The sequence below is a fragment of the Papaver somniferum genome, chromosome 8 (genome assembly GCF_003573695.1).
Source record: "Papaver somniferum cultivar HN1 chromosome 8, ASM357369v1, whole genome shotgun sequence".
NCBI lineage: Eukaryota > Viridiplantae > Streptophyta > Magnoliopsida > Ranunculales > Papaveraceae > Papaver > Papaver somniferum.
In genome coordinates this window covers 28,145,151-28,166,161 of record NC_039365.1, presented here as the reverse complement: position 1 = coordinate 28,166,161, position 21,011 = coordinate 28,145,151, and the positions used below count along the sequence as shown (strand labels likewise).

The 21,011-nt window shown below is 35.5% G+C and overlaps 3 protein-coding genes and 1 pseudogene across 3 annotated transcripts; 2 read left to right on the top strand and 2 right to left on the bottom strand.

The window, feature by feature from the left end:
* The first annotated feature begins 12,408 nt into the window (after nt 1-12,408).
* Nucleotides 12,409-13,578, top strand: LOC113305316 (FACT complex subunit SPT16-like). Its single transcript, XM_026554377.1, has 2 exons — nt 12,409-13,230; nt 13,348-13,578. The coding sequence occupies exons 1-2, from the start codon at nt 12,409-12,411 to the stop codon at nt 13,576-13,578; spliced, it is 1,053 nt and encodes a 350-aa protein (XP_026410162.1).
* A 653-nt stretch (nt 13,579-14,231) lies between these two features.
* On the top strand, nt 14,232-15,082 carry LOC113301165 (agamous-like MADS-box protein AGL61). Its single transcript, XM_026549931.1, has one exon. It carries the CDS (start codon nt 14,239-14,241, stop codon nt 14,965-14,967), a length of 729 nt encoding a protein of 242 aa, XP_026405716.1. The 5' UTR covers nt 14,232-14,238; the 3' UTR covers nt 14,968-15,082.
* Nucleotides 15,083-15,275: 193 nt separating this feature from the next.
* Nucleotides 15,276-16,743, bottom strand: LOC113301164 (annotated as a pseudogene).
* A 692-nt stretch (nt 16,744-17,435) lies between these two features.
* On the bottom strand, nt 17,436-20,414 carry LOC113301419 (cysteine and histidine-rich domain-containing protein RAR1-like). Its single transcript, XM_026550202.1, has 6 exons — nt 20,157-20,414; nt 19,184-19,186; nt 18,974-19,056; nt 18,383-18,531; nt 17,909-18,138; nt 17,436-17,796 (listed from the first exon to the last, which is right to left on the bottom strand). Exons 1-6 carry the CDS (start codon nt 20,253-20,255, stop codon nt 17,701-17,703), a joined length of 660 nt encoding a protein of 219 aa, XP_026405987.1. The 5' UTR covers nt 20,256-20,414; the 3' UTR covers nt 17,436-17,700.
* Nucleotides 20,415-21,011: the final 597 nt, after the last annotated feature.

Here is a 21,011-nt window from a genome sequence, read left to right as displayed (position 1 = left end):
AAAACTCTTGGGTATTTATGTGGGAGACAGATTTATTCAATCTTATAGACTTTTCTGTGTGAGACAGATTTTTTTATCAAGTTTTCGACTTTGGGTCGTAGAAACTCTTAGTTGTGGGTGAGATAACTAAGGGAATCAAGTACGTAGTATCCTGCTGGGATTAGAGACGTAAGGAGTGCAACTGTACCTTGAATCAGTGTGAGATTGATTAAGGTTTAACTATAGTCCAATCCGAAGTTCATTGGTAGTAGGCTAGTGTCTGTAGCGGAATAATACAATGTGGTGTTCAAACTAGACTATGTCCCAGGGTTTTTCTGCATTTTCGGTTTCCTCGTTAACAAAATTATGGTGTCTGTGTTATTTCTTTTCCGCATTATATTTTGTTATATAATTGAAATATCACAGGTTGTGCATGGTATCGATCAATTAGGAAATCCAAACTTTGGTTGTTGATTGAGATTGATTGATCCTTGAACATTGGTCTTTGGTACCGTTCAAGTTTACTCCTCTTATATTCAATCGGGCTCGCAGGTTTCTATTTGCTGATTGCGGATTGAATTAAGAGTTAGAGATATTAAACTCTTATATATACTTTTCTCTAGATTGAGTCTGACTGTATAGTTAATTCTCTAGAAATTATATTAGAGTAAGTCCTCTCAGATTTCCAAACGAATTGTTGGGTGTGGTTGTTAGACCCCCGCATTTTCACTATGGATACAAGATCGAGACAATACGACAACAATATAGCTTGTGTGATTGACTATGGATACAAGATCGAGAGAATACAACAACGAAGTATGATACTTGATAATAGATTCGAACTTAACCAAACTCTATAGAATCACTATCAAGTATGTACGGAGTTAACATTTGTGTAATTTACTTTAAATTATAATAACAAAAATTCTAATTGCGGAAAGGTAAAGTAAATGACACAACAATATTTTGTTAATGAGGAAACCAAAAATGCAGAAAAACCCGGGGACCTTATCCAGAATTGTTAACAAGCAACCAGTAACACTTCTAGATCATTCTAATTGTGTTACTCATAGAGTTGTTCAATTGTTTATATTCTCATAGAAGTATACAAGATACAGTTGAAACAAAGTCGGATTTGATTCATGATTGTACAAAGTACTTATTCAAGAATCAATTCACGAACATTTAGCACGGTTTGCAAAGATTTATTCCTTAATTTATAAATGTATTTTTTCATGAGTATGAAATCATACTTAACCGATTTTAGAACTTTAACCAACTTAGTTTTCCAACGGGTACAAAAACTTAAGTTCCGGACTTTAGTCATGTACGACAATTCGCAAACGGGTACGCATACTGTCGTTCCGGACCGAACTTAGGTAAAAACTTTCGCATACTGGTATGAAAACTTGTTTCCCGGACTTCTACAGTTAAAAACGTTCGCATACTGGTATGCAACCTTGGTTCCCGGACCTGAATCATACTATAACAGTTTGCATACTGGTATGCATATTGTGCTATATCCAGACAATGGTTAATTTTTCTACACTCCCATTTCAATCATTGAAACATCCTTAGAATAAGACAATGGCTTTCTCATACATACCATTAGCTTATAAGTAATTTTCAAATGATCGAATGATGAATACGAAACATTCCGAGTCGACATCAAATGACTCTCACACAAATTATGTAAGATGTTTCAAGGCAATTTTCAGATGATCATCTTTTGACTTATTATTTAGTTTACAACAAATAAATTATTTCCAACTAAACTCATCAAGAATAATGATGAAGATAGTTAAAGAAAAAAGCTCTCCAACACATATTTCGAGAAAGATATAAGCGAGTTAAGCTCGGATCGAAACATCAGATGTGTATAATGTAAAAGTTTATATAGGTATACGACTTAGTCTCAATATGAGATAGAATATAATAGACTTATGAGTGATCGATAAGTTTTAGTCTCCACATACCTTTTGTTGATGAAGTTGCTTCTCCTCAGTAGATCTTCGTCTTCAACCGATGAACGTCGTGAAGTCTAAATCTCAACTACACATTCTATCATAATCTAAGACATAGTTATAAGTAGACTAGAAATCAAGACTTATTTTTTTGATCACCTATACTTGACAAACAAGCTTGAGATAACAACGCTTGCGAGTTCGACCAAGCAGAGCTCTATAAAAGGGAATAACAAATATGTTTGGATTGAATATCTACCTAGATTTCCTTTAGGGAAGTAAAGCTTTTGTCATTCAAATGCTTCAAAACTGGCATTATTTTTGAATATGTGCAAGTTATTGTGACGTTGAAACTTGGAATCAAGCGTATGAAAAATGAGCTAAGAGACGGTTATGTAATGTAATACCTTTATCTTTTAATTCGTGTTTTCTCCGTAAACCATATGTATGTAGTGCGAACTACAAAATAATTCTCCCGCTTTTTGTCAATATAAATTGGAAAAGGTACGAAAACTAGCGGGATCATAATGAAATCCTCAAAGAGATTATTCATGACTAAATGATAACATATCAACTTTGTTTCGATGATTTCACGTAGTCGAAACTTAGTGTATTCATCAAGGAGTTTATAAAGATACAAGATAACTCCTACAATATTCCACAGCCGCACTCCCCACAAAGATTTGGCAATTAAGTACAAGTTAAATTAAGAACTCTCCCGTATAAAATGTCATTCCCGAAAGAACAACAAGAGCGACCTTACTTTTACAAGAGAAGAAGGATTTCTTTGGACATTAGCAAATCACATGAAACATGAATTTGTATTCAGAAAACTTGAATAAATTAACCACAAGAGAACCTTAATGATTAATTTAATCGGAAATGCTTAAAAACTTACGGAGCCATACAGTAATTTCACATAGAAGTGGATCAGGGAAAGGTCAATACTGCGAAATATTCAAAAGTTCATTTTATCTTTTATCAATACATAAAGACATAATAGACTTAACTTTTGACATATATGAGATAATTATAGTTCACGGACGTAAACACACATATCCCATAATTTTTTTGCAAAAACCAATAAAGATTAATACTGCAAAATCATCTTCCAAATAACTTAGAATTTAAATAAATAAATCTAAAACATTTCAAGATGAAAATCGTTGGCAATAGTTATGTGTAATCACAATATTTTCTATTCCAAACCCTAGTTATCCTTCTTAAAATACAAGAATAAATTCTCATAAGAAGTTTCCTAGGCATTAAGATTCTTGAAAAATTATTTATCGTCCCCGAACTCCTTTTCGTTAACAGACATTAGAACATAAGGTTTATGAAGAAAGGAGTCATGTCCAACGAACCTTCTAGACTAATGCCGAACCAGGGCCTTTTGAATTTCAAGAGTTCTTCGAAAAATAGACTTTATTTTCTTAATCTCCCTCCTTGTTTCTTTCAACTCTTCAAGAACACCAGAAAACTTCTGAATATTTGAGGGGTTAGCCCTTGGTTTCTTCATATTCTTCATTTTTCTCTTCAAAGTTGTAAAGGAATGAGATTTATATTTTCCTTCATGATTGATAGCTTAACAATCATATTAACATTTTTTCCATCAGAAGATATAGAGTCTCCATCAAGATAAGGAATTGTGAAGAAAACACACGATACTAAATCCACAAGCAATCTTTTGATAAAAAGAGTTTTAGAGAAAGAAAAGGAATGTAGGGTTGCATAATGTATATACAGAGTAAGTTGGATTCACGTTCGACCAACTCATAACCCTAAAAAGGCAAACTTGTCGATTTTAACCCTCTTTTAATAATCAAAACAGGGTAAACCTTTTCAATATCAATTATGAAAATATCAATAGAATTCCAGAAAACAAAAAGAAAAATAAACAAATTTCTTTTCCTAAACCCGATTGTACACATATCTTGTCTCTTTTTAAATTCGGGAACATGAGACAAGATGCACCTTAAACACAATTAAGTTGTGTTGGGGTGAACAATAATATGTCCACCATACGATCCTTAAAGGAATTCTTAATACCCTTTTTCATATATTGTATAGACCTTGTTCTTTTCTGTAGAGGTCTATATTTTTCTTTATAAATTAACTTCTTCAAAGATGATTTGAATTTACATACCTTAGATGAATTCGACTTTTTAAAAAATTTGTGCTTGTTTGCTAATCGATTTGCTTTCCTTTGAAGTTTGTTGACATATCTTATTTTATGTTTGTAATTGAAACAATTTGGGAGTTCATGACCCTTAAAAGTACAATAAAAACATCTCAAAGTGGAGGATGGTTCAGACACCATAGCTGAGCATGCTGATAAATAAATTGAGGTACCTGAAACATGTGAGATAGAATTTTCACTAGATAGGGAAAATTCATTTTATCCTCCAAAGTGGTTGAAGAAGTTTCTCCAGGAAGAATATCAAGATTGATGTACGTATTGCTACAATTATCAAATTCAATATTTTCACCAAGGAGTGCAACACTTGCATCTTCATTTGAATCATAGTGATCAGACATTTCATCAAGAGTTGCAGCAAGACCTCTGTTCTCAGTGTATTTTCTATGATTTGGACCCTCATTAGAAAAATAACCAAAACCTTTACACTTGAAGCATTGTGGCATATCCTCATTATCAGTATCGACGGTGTCCCTATTTTTAGGAGATGCACAGTCATGAGGTTTCACTGATGACCTTGGTTTATCTCTGAACAATTTACTTATCTTCAAAAGAAGATCTCTAAATTTTCTTGTGATCAGTGAGACTGAGTTGTCAAGATATTCATCTGATGAATCAGTCTCAATAGGATCAACTGCAGAGTTGCCAAAGCTTTTACTTTTGTCAAGTAATTTAGGGTTCTTTTGTGCTTTGAAAGCAATATCCTTTCCAGATTTGGATGTATGCTCATGATCAAAGATATATTTAACTTCCCAACAAGAGTATTTCTGGAAAGAGTATCAAGGTTATTTCCTTCAAGGATGGTATGTTTCTTAGAATCATATTTGGCTGGCAACGATCTAAGAATTTTCATCACAATATCCTTTTCAGGAATAGTCTGACATAATGCAAAAGATGCATTAACAATTTCATACACTTTGTGATTAAACTCATCAAATGAATCTTCATCAGCCATAAGAAGGTTTTCCCAATCAGAACATAGGTTTTGAATCCTAGCTTTTTTCCCAGAGATATCCCTTCAAATAAGGTTTCTAAGATATCCCAAGCATCTTTAGACCGAGTGCATGTAGTCACATGGTGTTGAAAATATGAGGTAATGGCATGTATGATAATGTTTAAGTTTTCAGAATTTCGCTTTGTAGAGAGAATCTCTCCAGACTCATACCTACCAATATCCTTTGCAACAGTTACACCGTCTATTGTAACCATTGGCCATTAACAACATAAACCCATAATTGAAAATCATGTGCTTGAAGAAAGGAACGCATAACAATTTTCCACCATAAGTAATTCGAGCCATCGAAGACTGGCGGTACGTTTATAGAGATAACACTTCTGTCCCTAAGATCAGATTGCTACAAACACAGACTTATGAGGTCTTAGCATGTTTTCTTGCTCTAATACCAATTGAAAAAGCGGGGGTCTAACAACCACACCCAATATTTTGTTCGACAATCTGTATGGACTAACTCCAACATAATTCCAAGAGAATCAACTAGACAGTCAGACTCAGTCAAGGAAATATATCCAATAGACACATCTCAATTTCTTAATACAATCGGCAATCAAATAAATAAAAATCTGTGAGCCTGATTGATATGAAAAATAACTTGAACGCTACCAAAGACCAATGTTCAAGTGTCAATTTCAATCAACAACCAAAGGTTGGATTTACCAATTGATTGAACTACGCACACCCTGTGATATATCAATTATATAAACAAATATAATGCGAAAAAGAAATAACACAGACACCAGAAGTTTTGTTAACAAGGAAACCGCAAATGCAGAAAAACCCGGAACCTAGTCCAGATTTGAACACCACAGTGTATTAAGCCGCTACAGACACTAGACTGCTACAAGTTAACTTCAGACTTGAATGTAGTTGAGTCCTAACCAAGTCCCACACTGATTAAGGTACAATCGTGTTCCTTACGCCTCCGAATCCCAGCAGGACTCTATGCACTTTATTTCCTTAGATGATCTTACCCACAACTAAGAGTTTCTACGACCCAAAGTCGACGAATTTATAAACAAATTTGTCTTCCACAAAAAAGTCTATTCTGATAGATAAATCTGTCTCGCACAGAAATACCTACGAAGTTTTTGTTCCGTATTTTGTTTAATCAAGGTGAACAGGAACCAATTGATTATCCGGTCTTATATTCCCGAAGAACAGCCTAGAAATATCAATCACCTTACAATAACTTAACTATATGGATGTAGAAGTTATTGTGGAATCACGAAGAATGAGACGAAGAGCTTTGTGATTACTTTTTATATCTTACCCATCAGAGATAAATCTCGAGCCAATCTTAGAGAAGATGGTACTCAATATGATAGAACAAGTAAGATCAGAATACACAACTACAGAGAAAATAGTTGGGTCTGGCTTCAGAATCCCAATGAAGTCCTCAAGTCGTTAACTTATAATGGTTTTAGGAAAAAACTAGGCTAAAGGAGAATCGACTCTAGTCGCAACTAGTATCACACAATAGTTTGGGGATTAGGTTTTCCAGTTGCTAGAGTTCTCCTTATATAGTCTTTCAAATCAGGGTTTGATAGCTTAGAAACAAAGCAATCAATATTCACCGTTAGATGAAAACCTGATTTAAGATTCAAGCTAAGTTTGATTAAAACCAAAGAAATATCTCTCCACTGTTAGATGGTCGATCTTAGCCTGTTACACACAAATGAAATATACCTTCATTTAGATATGGTTAACTGTACCTAAACGTGTATATTGAGTTGGCTAAACAATAGTTGACTGAAGTTACCCATATGAACACTTTTGAACTAACCATATTCATGTAATAATTCTAGATCAATTGATAATCAAATGAATATAATTATGTTACTCATGGTTGTTCAATTGTTTATATTCTCGTAGAAGTATACAAGACACAAACTAAACAAAATCGGATTTGATTCATGATTGTACAAAATACTTATTCAAGAATCAATTCACGAACATTTAGCCACAGTTTGCAAAGATTATATTCCTTAATTTATAAATGTATTTTTTCATGAGTATGAAATCATACTTAACCGATTTTAGAACTTAAACCAACTTAGTTTGCAAACGGGTACACAAACTTAAGTTCCGAACTTTGGTCATGTACGACAGTTCACAAACGGGTATGCATACTGTTGTTCCAGACCGAACTTAGGTAAAACCGTACACATACTAGTATGAAAACTTGGTTCCCGGACTTTAATAGTTAAAACCGTTTGCATACTAATATGTAAACTTGGTTTCCGGACTTGAATCATACTACAACAGTTTGCATACTGGTATGCATATTGTGCTATATCCAGACAATGGTTAATTGTTCTACACTCCCATTGCAATCATTGGAACATCCTTAGAAGATGACACTGGCTGTCTCACACATACTATTAGCTTATAATTAATTTTCAAGTGATCGAATGATCAATATTAAGCATTTCGAGTAGACATCAAATGACTCTCACACAAATCATGTAATATGTTTCAAGGCAATTTTCACATGATCTTATTTTGACTTATTATTTAGTTTCGAACAAATAAATTATTTTCAACTAAACTCGTCAAGAATAATGATGAACATAGTTAAAGCAAAAATCTTTCCAACACATATTCCGAGAAAGATATAAGCAAGTTAAGCTCATCTCGAAATATTAAATGTGTATAATGTAAAAGTTTATATAGCTATACGACTTAGTCTCAATAGGAGATAAAATATAATAGACTTATGAGTGATAGATAAGTTTTAGTCTCCACATACCTTTTGTTGATGAAGTTTCTCCAAGCTCTCCTCAGTAGATCTTCGTCTTCAATCGATGAATGACGTGAATTCTAAACCTCAAATACACATTCTATCTTAATCCTAGACATAGCTGTAAGTAGACTAGAAATCAAGACTTATACTTTTGATCACCTAAACTTGACAAACAAGCTTGAGATAGAAACGCTTGCGAGTTCGACCGAGCAGTTCTCCAACAAAGGGACTAATAAATATTTTTGGATTGAATATCTACCTAGCTTTCCTTTAGGGGAAGTAAAGCTTTTGTCATTCAAATGCTTCAACAATAACATTATTTTTAAATATGTGCAGGTTATTGTGACGTTGAAACTTGGAATCAAGCGTATGAAGAATGAGCTAAGAGGCGGTTATTGTGATCAAAGTGTCAAGGGAAGAATATACAAGTTGTTTCACAACTTTGTATATATTGAATTACGAAATATAATGCCTATCTTTTGAACTTCAAAATTGCAACATAGACACTAACTTTGTAGTTGTTACTAGATTGTGTAATGAAATTAGGATTGATTTCATACCTAGAAAACTATGTTTGATTGCAAGAGTTTAAGGAAGTAGACATACGAACTTGTTTCGTAGTTGAAAGAAATCAATGGTTCGGTGATCCGGTTCCTATTGGGGATCTACAACAAGACTGATCCCTATACATTGGGAATCTCTAACATGGCCGATCCTTGTTATGGATCTCTAGTAGAACCGATCCATACTTATTGGGGATCTCTAGTAGAACTGATTCCAATGGAAACACTAATTTCCGATCTCATATACACTTTAGGGTTTGTGTGATTTCGGAAGTTGCATTCGCAAATACGAAAGTTCAAGATGTCGACATTCTGAGTAGTTTGAACATGTATACAAATATTATCTTTTATTTTTCAAAGGTATTCCTTTATACTCAAGGTGAGACCCCAAACCGAAATATTTGAGAATTTATTTGTTAATATTTTTAAATACAGTTTTTCCAGCAAGCAAAACATATATATGGAAGATGTATTAATTAGTTAAGTATCATGTATGCTAGATAATATTGAGTGGTAATCCAAGAGGGATTTCGGTATGACAGTTGGACATTGGTTGGAATTAGATAAAACCAAAAATAAGTGTTTATTGCATATCTTGAGAATATTTTCGATTTTGGAAATTCCTTGGTGTCCAAACTACCTTGGTATATAAATGGTGAAGTTTGTTGTTCTTACAACCTTATCTTGAGGCAGGCTGACAACTTCATTAATTTTGTAGTCGCTGCTGTAACCGACTAATAATATTACTTGTAATGCTATATTGGAGAGGAGAGTAACCTAATTAGGAGAATATCTTATGTCCGCTAGTTTAAAGACTTCTACGGGACCAAGAAGCGTATAGATAGTACAGTCGGTGGGAAACTAGAATTTGCATTGTTATTTTTGTTTTCGATTATTGATTTGACTGACTAACGGTGGTTGAACCTTGAACCCACCTAGTTTTTTTATTCTGAGAACCTTCTCTTCTAATACAAGCTCACTCGAACTAGATCAATGATCGACAAAGATCAGATCTGTTTTAGATCTGAAGATAAGCCAATGATCATCCACTGTTAGCAGACTCTGTTCCGTGCATGATCGATTACAAGGGAATCAAGGTTGTTTGTGCAGGTACTTTGAAGATATTAAGACAAGAAGATTTCTTATTGGTTTCGTATCTTTGTGATTTGACTTCGTGAACACACTTGATCGCATGTGATCCGACTAGATCTTGTTTACTATGATATATATCTTATTGCTATTCGTAGTAGATCGAAAATCTATCATTTGGTAGTACTCTTCAGTATCCAAATATGATAGTTTGTATACCTAGATCTAGTTATCTTGATAATCTAGATCTTATCCAACAAAGGAGTTTCCTAGATTAAACGGAAGATCCTTTGTTGAACTTGACAATATAATCTCTGATTTACTTTTTGAGATTGGAAGATTGGTTACCGAACAGATTAGTCCTTTACTGTTTCGGAAAACGATCCAAATGAGTTAAGCGCTTGAAGTCTTCACATCAGCTGATGCAACTTAAGATAATGGACTGAAGACTCGCGAGCGATGTCCAGATTGGTTATAAGCGCATGGATACTGACAAAACTATGTAACTAGGGGTAGTTTACTTGGTCTCAACTATACTAAGTTGGTAGTAGTCTTTGTATAGCGACTTAATTCCCAGAGTATTCAAAACTGGACTAGGTCCCGGGGGTTTTCCTGCATTTGTGGTTTTCCGTTAACAAAATCTTGTTGTGTCTTTATTTTACTTTCCACGATTATAATTATTGTTTTAGTTATAAGAAAAAGTATATACATTGTACGTTAATCCAAACACTTGGGTTGATCCCTATAGTTAGGTTTGGTTTAGATACCTAATCTATATACCAAGGGTATACCTTGTTGTTGTCATCTTCTTGACAGCCTCTATCTATATTTGATCACACAATGGTATCAGACTTATAGGTTGATATCGGAAATATTACGGTGTACTTGGTACTCTCGTCATTTCACTTCTTTAATCATGAAAGTAAGTGCTTTACCAACTAACTAAATAAATAAATGGAGATAGAGGGTCTCCTTGTCAAATTCTTTTGTAACTAATAAATATACTAGAAGCACTACCACACAACATTTAAGGCAACTTCTCTACTGACCACCAGAACCTATCATCTTCAAAATCTCATCTAAAAAATCCAATTGACTTGAGATTTTTTTTTTTTTTTTGCAAATCAACCATATAAAGAAGACCAGGCTTACGACTTCTTATTCAAGAGTTATCAATTCATTAACCACCAAAACCACATCTAAAATCTGTTTATTTTTAATAAAAGCCGACTATTGAGAATGTATAATAGTTGGTAAAGCAATTTTGAATCTTTCAACAAGCGATTTTAACACAATTTTGTAAGCACCATGAACCTAGGCCTCAAGTATTTTATTTCTTAAATCGTCTCCTTCCTTGGAATCAAGAAACTAAAAGTATTCTTCAATCTTCACTACAAAAAGCTTCTATTCTGCAAATCTTTAACCATATCAAGAAACAAATCTGATTATATCGCAAAATAAAAGATGGAAACTAACCAGAAAGTGTTAGAGCATCGCTCGGTCGAACTTACAGGTTTGTTATCTCAAGCTTGTTGTTAATGTTAGATGTACAAAACTATATCTTGATTTCAAGTCCACTAAAGTCAAGTCTCGGACTAGGATTATGGTACGATAGTTGAGTATCAAACATCACTGAATAACCCTCAAACATTGAAAACTGGAGAACAAACAAAGACATTTTCTAGAACTTCATCAACAAAGAGGTATGTAAAGACTGATTTATCCTATTTACTCACGACGTTTATCATTATATCTTATGAGACTATGTCGTATGATTTTAGTGCAAAGAGAAAATTTATGAGTTCAAGCTTTTCAGGGTTAAACTCTTGAAATATGATTTTGATTGTATGTTCGGTTGTTATATAACCAACCGTTAATGTTTTTGTATGTTGTTTTTAGCTTTTACGGTTAGGATTTAAAACACGTAATGATAAGTGAATTTGCAACCATAATATTTTCTACGATTTCAACCAATTTGACCCATTTCAAACACAAAAAAGAGAAGAAGAAAAATATGGGTTTGCCGAATCTAAATTGATTTGGTTAAAAAGAGGAAAAGAAAAAGAACATGTACTCATGCAACCATAATTGAGGTTTGTCGAAGACGATGAAATGGTTTTCAATTGAAAAAAGAAATTGACTAACAAGAGGAGGAGGGGAAGAAGAAGCAAAGTACAATTAAGTTTTGGTCATTAGGTTTTTAAAGATGAAAGGGTAATTAGGACATCCTCTAACTAACTAGCTGGTAGATCATGGGATAAGCCCATCTAATGTTTCCATAAGCCCATACAAAAAGGATCCAACTTGGCGGGGAGAAATATCCAAGAATGAAGATCCCCTTCATTTCCTTATGAATCGATTTAGGTGTTTGAAACTCTCTGCAATTTGTTTCCAGAAGGAGATTTAGTTTTTAATGGATAATAATGTACATCAACCAATGTGTATTTGCATTTGCGATTAATAAGAAAATTCACTGCTAAAGTTGAATGTCACAATATATGATTTAATAGTAGTCTGATAAAGTTTAATAAGTTAATCTCTATACTTGTATCGTTGCCGAAAGGAGCCGTAATTATGCTTGATGTCTCATAAAGTTTGAATCTTTACTCTTAAATTGTTTTTTCTCTTATTCCTGCAAAAGATTCATGAAATGTTTTTTTGTTCAAATTGCATAAGAATTTTTATTTTCCTTTTCATTTTTGATTCCAGACAGAGATTTGGTTTACCCTTTCTACTCGATGGCTAATGTGCATGAATCCTCGGAAGGAACTAAAGATAATGCTGCTATCTAACTTAAGAACTTCCGCAAGCATATGAAACGATGTCGTAGACGATGTCCAGCACAAATAAACGCAATGGTTCGCCACTCTGACAACCCAGAGATGTATCAGGAGGAGGTCCGTAGGTATGAGCAGGCAAAACTGGGTAGGGTTGTAAATTATGCAACTTCCAAGAGGCTGGAGCAGGGTCAGCTCTTCTACAAAGAATATTATCCTGAATGGGGGGTTTATATCCCTAAGGAAGAGGAAGAGCGTTGTGCTAAAAAATCTCCCACTCTGCCATTCTCATACAAAGAGGACCTGCAGTTGGAAACACAAAATTCTGAGATTACGAAGTTAACTGACGTAGCACTTCGTTACTCTGTAGAAGAGCAAGAGAAAATGACCAACAGCGCTACTCTTGAAGCCCATGTAAATGGGTTCCGATATACAATATCCAGTCCCCCTGTGCAGATAGATTTTATTTATAATAATGTAAAGCATGCATTTTTCCGATCTAAGGACGAGTGGATGCCGCCTCTCTTGCACTTTAACTTGCACGTACCCATCAATGTGGAGGGGACTCTACAAGCAAATGATATCCAATTCCAGTTGGTGGAGACCGTTGTGGGACAGAAGAAATCCGCTGATGATTTAGATAAGATTGGGAAATACAAAGAATACAACGAAGATTTCCATAAGTTTGTCAAAAAAGTTGAAGCTAAGTGGAAGTCACATATCCTTCCATTTGAATTACCACGTAAGAAGAACGAATTTCATGGGTCATCTGGAGTCTTCGCCCTGACAACGTTTTGCCTAGCTGGGATCGTAAAAACACCTTTCTTTGTGGTTGCACTGACAGAGATCGAGTTTGTTAATTTGGCACATCTTCGGCTCGGGGAAATCGATATGACAATCGTATTGAAGGACTTCACACGTAATGTGTTCCAAATCAACTCAATTCCCTCAACATCGGTCGCTGTCATCTAAGAGTGGTTTGGCATATTAAGTGTCAAATACTATGAGAATGAGAAGGAGCATAACTGGAACGACATACTTGAAGGTATTAGAAGGAACCCTCAGGGTTTCATCGAAGAAGGTTGCTGGAGGTCTGTTGACCTTGAGTCTAGTGCTGCTGCTGCACTTTCTTCCGACTCCTACGAATCAGAAGAATCTGAGTTCGGGGAAGACAAAGAGGAATTCCCATGGGAGAAGTTGTTTGATAAGTGTGGATCAGATAGCGCAGAAGAGGAGAGTGAAACATGAGGAGCATAAAAGGTCATCCGTATTTTACATTTTTACTTTAAATAGTTGTAGTTTATCATTGTTTAACAATTACTTACTTTATGCTGATTTACTCATTTATATGCCAATCTGAAGTCAATTTTTAGTATTTAAGACTGTTTTTGTGAATCTCGTATGAATTGCAAGTTTGCACTTGTTGGGCGGCCAGATGTGTTAGGAACTATAGCAGCCCCGACATTTGGAGCAAAGTATGTTGCATTTTTTGGAGGTTGTTTAATGGATTTACTTTGAAACAGGCTGCACAGTTTTCCAAGTAAGCGGTAAATTGGTACTTGGTCCTTGGACATGTTTGTTGGATAAATTGGCAGGAAATGACAGGAAGGTGACTCTGAGAGGTGTTTGGCTATTCCTGATGGGCCAGCACCAGCAATTACCACTTCTCCACTGGACACTTTTGATCAACTTCTATTCTCAGTTCTATTAAGGGTTTAAAATTCCCTTTGTTTTTTCATTACCGTGTTTTCTAATTCTAGCAATTCTTAACGGCTATTTTTTGGGTTTCCTTTTTTCGGCATATGAGTTTCTATATAAGGTAGATGTTCCATGTACTACTCCCTACTTGTATTTGCTGGTTAACGCTCTGTTCTGTTCTGAATTAAGGAGATGATGATGAATCAAGTGATGATGATTGAGATGAAGAAACAGAAAAAAGGAGGTGATGGTCGTAAGAGGATTAAGATTGAAAAAATAAAAGACAAATCAAGATTACAAGTTACATTCTCCAAAAGACGAAAGGGTTTGTTCAAGAAGGCAACTGAATTATCTGTTTTAACCGGTGCACAAGTTGCACTGATTGCTTTTTCTCCTGCCGGAAAACCATATGTTTGTGGGAATCGTGGTCTCCTACTCGATCGATTTGTTAATGGTGAAGCATCTGAAATTCATCAGAAAGATCATGACGATCCAGAACAGGGGAGGTATATGGAAGTTGAAAAAGAATTAGAAGCTGAGAAGAAAAGAGGGGTTTTCATGGAGTCTCTGATAAATTGTGATTTGGGGGTTTGCAATGATAAATCTTGGTGGGATACATATGTTGATGGATTGAGTTTGGATGAATTAAAACAGATGAAAAGTGATATGGAACAACTCCAGAAGTGCGTCGCACAGAGATCTAATGACTTGAAGATGAACAGTAACACAGCTTCTTCTTCATCTTCGTATGAAGATAAGTCACTTGCGTTGATGGAATTACCGGCTGGTAATGATGAAATTGTTGATAATGATTATCTGAATGAAGAGATGGTTAATGATTTAGTCTTTGGTTTTGATTCTCAAGAGTATGATTTTGGGACTACAACTTCAACTGATCAAGAAATCACTGCGGACATGTTTTCTGATGAGTACTACTAGTACTGATTATGTAGGGATGGATTTATTTTTGAGAAATTGTATGTATTGAAATTCAATTATCTCGTAGTTGGGATTTTTAGGTTAAATTTTTAACCTTTAGTATTTTGTGTGCTGAAAACTGAGTGTATTGAATTGTTACAATTGCTGCTCCTTCTCCGGCGAGGCTAATTCCGGTTGATCTTCCGATGTTAGCTGTTATATCTGGCTGGCACAACAGCTGTCCGCTAGACATCGGAAGTATCCTCGCCGGAGATGTACAGTGACAGAATGAAAATTCAGACAAGACATCATTGAGGGTATCTGTAATGGTATAAGGGCGCCTGCTTCACAATTGGGTCTTGATATCATTAGCTACATTCCTTGCATCTTCTGCGATGGCAAACAACCCTCTTTTCGCTACCATTTTCCCCCTTCCAACTGTTTGAAAAGTGTGCGCTTCCATTTTCATTCAAAATGTATTCCCCATCCTTTGAAAGAAAGAAACAGAAATTAATTTTTAGTTTTTCTCCTGGAGATTATGCGACGTTCTTTAAAATGCAGAATCCAAATCCAGTTTACATTACCTTGAGCCACTTATTTGCTGATCTCCTAAACCCTGTTGCAAAAACTATGACATCAAATTGATGCGATTTCTCATTTGCAAATTCCACGCAGTCTCCGGTTACACGTTTTATCGGTGGCAAAACCTTTAGCATTGTTGTCAAGGACAAAAAAGAAAACGCTTCAATATTTAGTTCAAGGATAACATATAAACCCACGCAACACACAGAAATTGGTACCTGAATCAGCAGGACACCTTCTTTGGGTCTTGCAATTCCGTACTTGGTTGTGTCGCCAAATATTACAAGATCGGCAAAGAAGAGTAACCAATCCAGTAAGTTGATTGGAAAATACTTCAGTAACGTAAATCCTATAAGAGACATATTTCTGTTGATTATGTGAATCTTCAAGTTCACATCAACCGGTAAAGTCAGTAAATATGGATTGCAATAGCTGAATAAGAAACATTTACAAGCACATAATATTGTCTAACCAACGGAAAATGAATTACATACCGGGCTACGCACAACGATTGATGTCTTGGCACCAAAACTTGATAAATCAAGAGCAATCTCCATACCGGAATTTCCAGCACCACCAACCATAACATTTTTGTTGGCATACCTCTCCCCAGACTTGTACTCTATGGAGTGAATAACTTCACCTCTGAAACTATCCAAGCCTTTGATCTCCGGTACATACGCGTCGGAATTTTGTCCCGCAGCCACCACCAAAAACCTACATACGTACCCTTCAGAGTCGGAATCCGGGTTCCTGACTTTCAAACACCATTTCTTGGTGGATTCATCAAAAGCTGCAAATTCAACTAGTCGGTTGTAGAATGGATTTACCTTGAAACGGGCAGCGTAGTCCTCCAAGTAGATGATAAATTGGTCCTTGGACATGTAAGTTGGATAATTGGCAGGAAACGGCATGTAAGGTAACTCTGAGAGGTGTTTGGGTTTATGAAGATGAAGACGATCGTAAGATTTCTTCGCCCACAGTGAAGCTAAACAGTCCTCTCTTTCTAAGACTATGTTTGGTACTGAAAGATGGTTTAAACATACTGATGTTGCTAATCCCGATGGACCAGCACCAACAATTATCACTTCTACTTCCGTATTCATCATATCTAAGTCAAATGCTGAGAATAAGAGAACGAACAAAGGGAGGATGGAGAAGAAATGAACTTGCACCAAAACTAAACAAGGCCAAGTCAATACATACAAGACAACTTATGTGAGCTCAGAGTTTCGAATTTAATAATTGATAAGGATACTACTAAAATACTAGAGAAATAGGCCATTTGTTGCGGTTTGAATGTGAATTGGGCATTTGGAAAGTTGGTTTTGATGAGGACGAACGGAAATCTGAGCAAGTTCAGCCATGTAGCTCCATCTTCTTTACTTTCACCAATGATTTTTCAACAAAAACATGGACAGTGTGGGGGACAAGACCAGAAATGGTGAAAGAGGCTATAACTGCCAGAACTACTAAAAAGATTGGGTGATAATAATCATAATACGAGAAGAAGCTGTTGTATCCTGTAAAAGCCATTGCTGCTCATCTGCCACTGCTTCATCTTATCATAGTGTGAGAATTTATAGCCTTTACAACTGTAATATAACAAGTTGTTGCTTAGTCTTACATCATCTTGTTTTCCAATTGTTGCTACTTGTAATGGAAGTTTGTTAAATTTGTTACTTGTCGTAGCATATACATCTGGTGACCTAGTATTTCTTTGAAGTTGCATGAATTTCTTCGATTCCACTTTACCAAAAGTAGAATTGCGCAACTCTATTTTTATTGCAATGACATCTCTAGCAGACTCGAGCAGCACCTTTACTCTTCTACTGCACGACATTATGAGCTAGACTTGTTCACTCAAGGCCCACTCATTTGTTTAACTCAATTTGCACATTCCGACTTATCTTAGATGTTGTGTATTTCTTTCCAATGTAGTTTAAAAGTAATTGTCCACATTTCAAATAACCAACCCTCATAATTTTATAAACTTCTCTTAAAAAAAATTAGAAGATAGGAAAGCTCGTGAAATACAATTAGACACGACATAGATGGATTATCCTCTATAAGCGCCAGCAGGAACTGCAACCTCGACCTATAATTAATCTAAATCAAGAGATAAACTTACAATATCTTCTTGTTCACGAATCATCTCTGCGTGAATGCCTGTTAAGAAATTGGATCTGAACTATGCCACCCCTTTGTACATGGAGGTATTTCCATGAACTCATCGAACTCCTTCACATGAACATCGCAGCATTTCCACTGCAAAAATCATGGGTAGACAATGTGAGGCATATGCCAATGCAGCTGGAGTAACCACAATGTATATGAGAGACGATGAAATCGAAAGGAAAAGAATAAATAGATTTCTTACCCCTCTCATCCTGTCGTGGAAAACGGCAGGACCAGGGTGGTAACTACATGCATCATCACTGTTGTCCTTTTCTTTGAAGGTTCTGCCACATCCTTTGTTCCTGCAAGTCTGAGGTTCATTAATGTTGATTATCTTTTTTGCAGGAGGGGGTGTGACTTCCTGAACGTCGGTACTGCACTTGGGGAGGATAGGAGAAGTAGGCATAGTTGTGTTTGCTTTAGCTTGTGAACCTACTCAAATAAAATACAAGGAAAAAACAATGTTTGAGAGCCAGTTTGGGTTCAGGTATTGAAATATGCGGATCAGAAACGCGAAATTGGCTAATAACAGAGAAAATGAACTTTTATCATTAACCAGATTAAAAGCTTGACGAATTCAAACTTTCAGCATAATTACCACATTTATAACACACGAAAAGCCTTTCATCATTACTGTGGTAAATAAATTAACAAACTGAGCTAAAATATAGATTACCATGTTCTGAGCAAAAGAAGCCCTGTCGGCATCTTGAACAATCCAGCTTTGATGAGGTAGTGCTTGCTGGAGCAACAAAGGGAACTGGCTTCTTCGGTGCAGCTTTTACAATCACGGGTTTTTCCGTTGTATGCTTACCTGTCTTGCATCTTCATTAATACATGAAAATCCTGAGCAGCCTGAATAATTAATTTAACATAATACTAACTAAAATTAAGTAGGCACACATAGGCCTAAGCCGCTTCAGAAGCTCAATTGGAATGAGACTCATGAGAGCCTGGGCGCACACTGGAGAAAGGCATAAACATTGTTTTGTATGGTCATTGTAAGAGGACAGTCCGACTAAACTCTATATGGCGGGGGTATCTAAGGAGGCGTACATTTATATCTGTGTTTTCAAAGGAAGAACAACAAATCATACATCTTATCACATTTCATAACTGGTTGCAAGTTGCAACCATCCACTGCACGTTTGAGATACTTGAACGAATGGGCGCATCTCATGCGAATAGGCTGTACTATACTAGGTTACACCAAGTGAAATACTAAATTCCAAATTAAAGCAAATTGTTATTGCCGAATATTCCTTACCCTGGAAGCGCTAAAAATAAGCTGAAATCGTGACTCCTTTGCTTGCAGCAGCTCCACTCTTTCGTACCATCGTGAAATATTGGCTGCATAACATAATAGCTTAAGATTGAGTTCGAGGAATCAAAATATAAAACATAGAAGCCACTTGAAAAACTTGCAAAAAGAATGAACTTGTTCTAGAGAATTGAATGTATTATAATGTGAACTTACCCCCTTTAGATTGATGCAATAGATTCCGTTGAGGTGACACCAACACATGGGAAAACAAAGTTGAATATCAGTAAAACAAACAGAAAGGGAAATCATGATAAGAAAGCTCCAAAGTTTCTGTGTGTCCATAATCGGAGCTTGGTAGGGGCTTCAATTATACTACAATATGTATTCGAACAGATTCTAAATCAGTTGTGTACCTCCTTAATGCTAGCCAAGCAGCTACTCCATGAAATTTGAAGAGTATATGGAATAATATTTCAAATCTTAGGGAGAAGTAAGAGTCCTTTCATATATAACACGTATGTGAAGCGAATTATGCAGCGGATTTAATTAGAAAGCGAACTATGATATCTAGTGAGTTCCAAGTGTTCACTCCAAGCTCGTTTGCAGAGGACTATAAGAAGAATAATAAAACGAGGAATCGTATGTGATGGTCATGTAATGGAAAAAAAACCCCTCATCTTTGCAAAAAGAGAAAAAAACCCTCCACTACGTGATGCAAAATCAGTGAGATAAATCTGGGTACACCCTTAATGTGTAGCAACAATAGTGCTACTCAAAAAAGCGGCATAATCAAACGAACAAACAGACTTGAAAACTCATTCTAAACTGAAACTGATGTAAACAAAAATACGAAGTTCAATCTCCCCCTAACATCCAGCTTTACTAACTCATTCATCCCTTACTATAAAATTCCAATTTGTTTACAAAACAATTTACTGCAAAGTCAATGCTATGTAATTTCAATCTTAACTAAAATTGCTCTTTTAGTTTTGAACTCTGGGCCAGCCAGTTTCTCAAATTCTCATGAAACTACCCTAAAAACAGAAAACATCTAAATTATCCTACTGTTTGAATTACAATTATGGGGCAACGGGTTTAATAAGTTAGGGCAACTAAAAATCCCCCAATTCTGAATCATAACAACAGAAATACAGAGAGATGATGATGATCAAAGAGAGATACTTACAGATGCATGATATGTACAAGAATCTTCAGTATTTTGATCCTCAGTGAACATTGCATCACACCCTATTCTCTGACATCTCACCTTAGATCCCTTCTCCATTCTCTCCGTCTCTCTCTCTGCTTTCTCTACAAAATTCTAGTCTCTTCCTTTTTCTACTTCTTCTGCTTTAAATTGAGGCAACAGTCTAGTGTTTGGGAAAAATAAAGTTTTGTACTGTATACCGAGGATTGTTTTTCAACCTTCCACAAAATGAAAAAAAGAAAAGAAAAGGAAAAGAAAAGAAAAAAAACTGTTTTTCATGATAGTTAGGGGGTCACCAAAATTCAAAAAGGGCTTACCAATCCATGGTCCGTAACCGGGCCATTCAAGTAAACAGAGAAAGTGTTTGTTTAATTTTTAAGTTATCTTAGTTTGAATTTTAAGCAAAAATGGAGAAGCTCTTTCCATTGGGAAATTTAATCACTGACACTTTGTGTCCTAGTTGATTGTTAGAGTCATTATCTATTGATCCAGGTTTCCTCTGATAAACATAATAATGTCTACGACTAAAATACTTCGCTTTGGGGATTCGTGAAGTCAGGTACAACTATCTTTACCTTGATATTTAGTGTATTTTGATCTTGTTTTTCTGTTATCGAGGTTCTCATAATATCTTTCGGGCAAAATAGATAGAAATCGCAAAGTTCTATTTTTGTCGAACAAAAAAGTTGGTGATGTACTTGGTGCCCACTCCTTTTTAATATCCTTCTTGTGACCGCAATTTATTCCCCATATGTCTAGAAAGCTTATGATATGATGCATGTCAGCATCTGAAAAATAAGAAGCAATACACTTGAGTCTAATATCAAAAAAAAT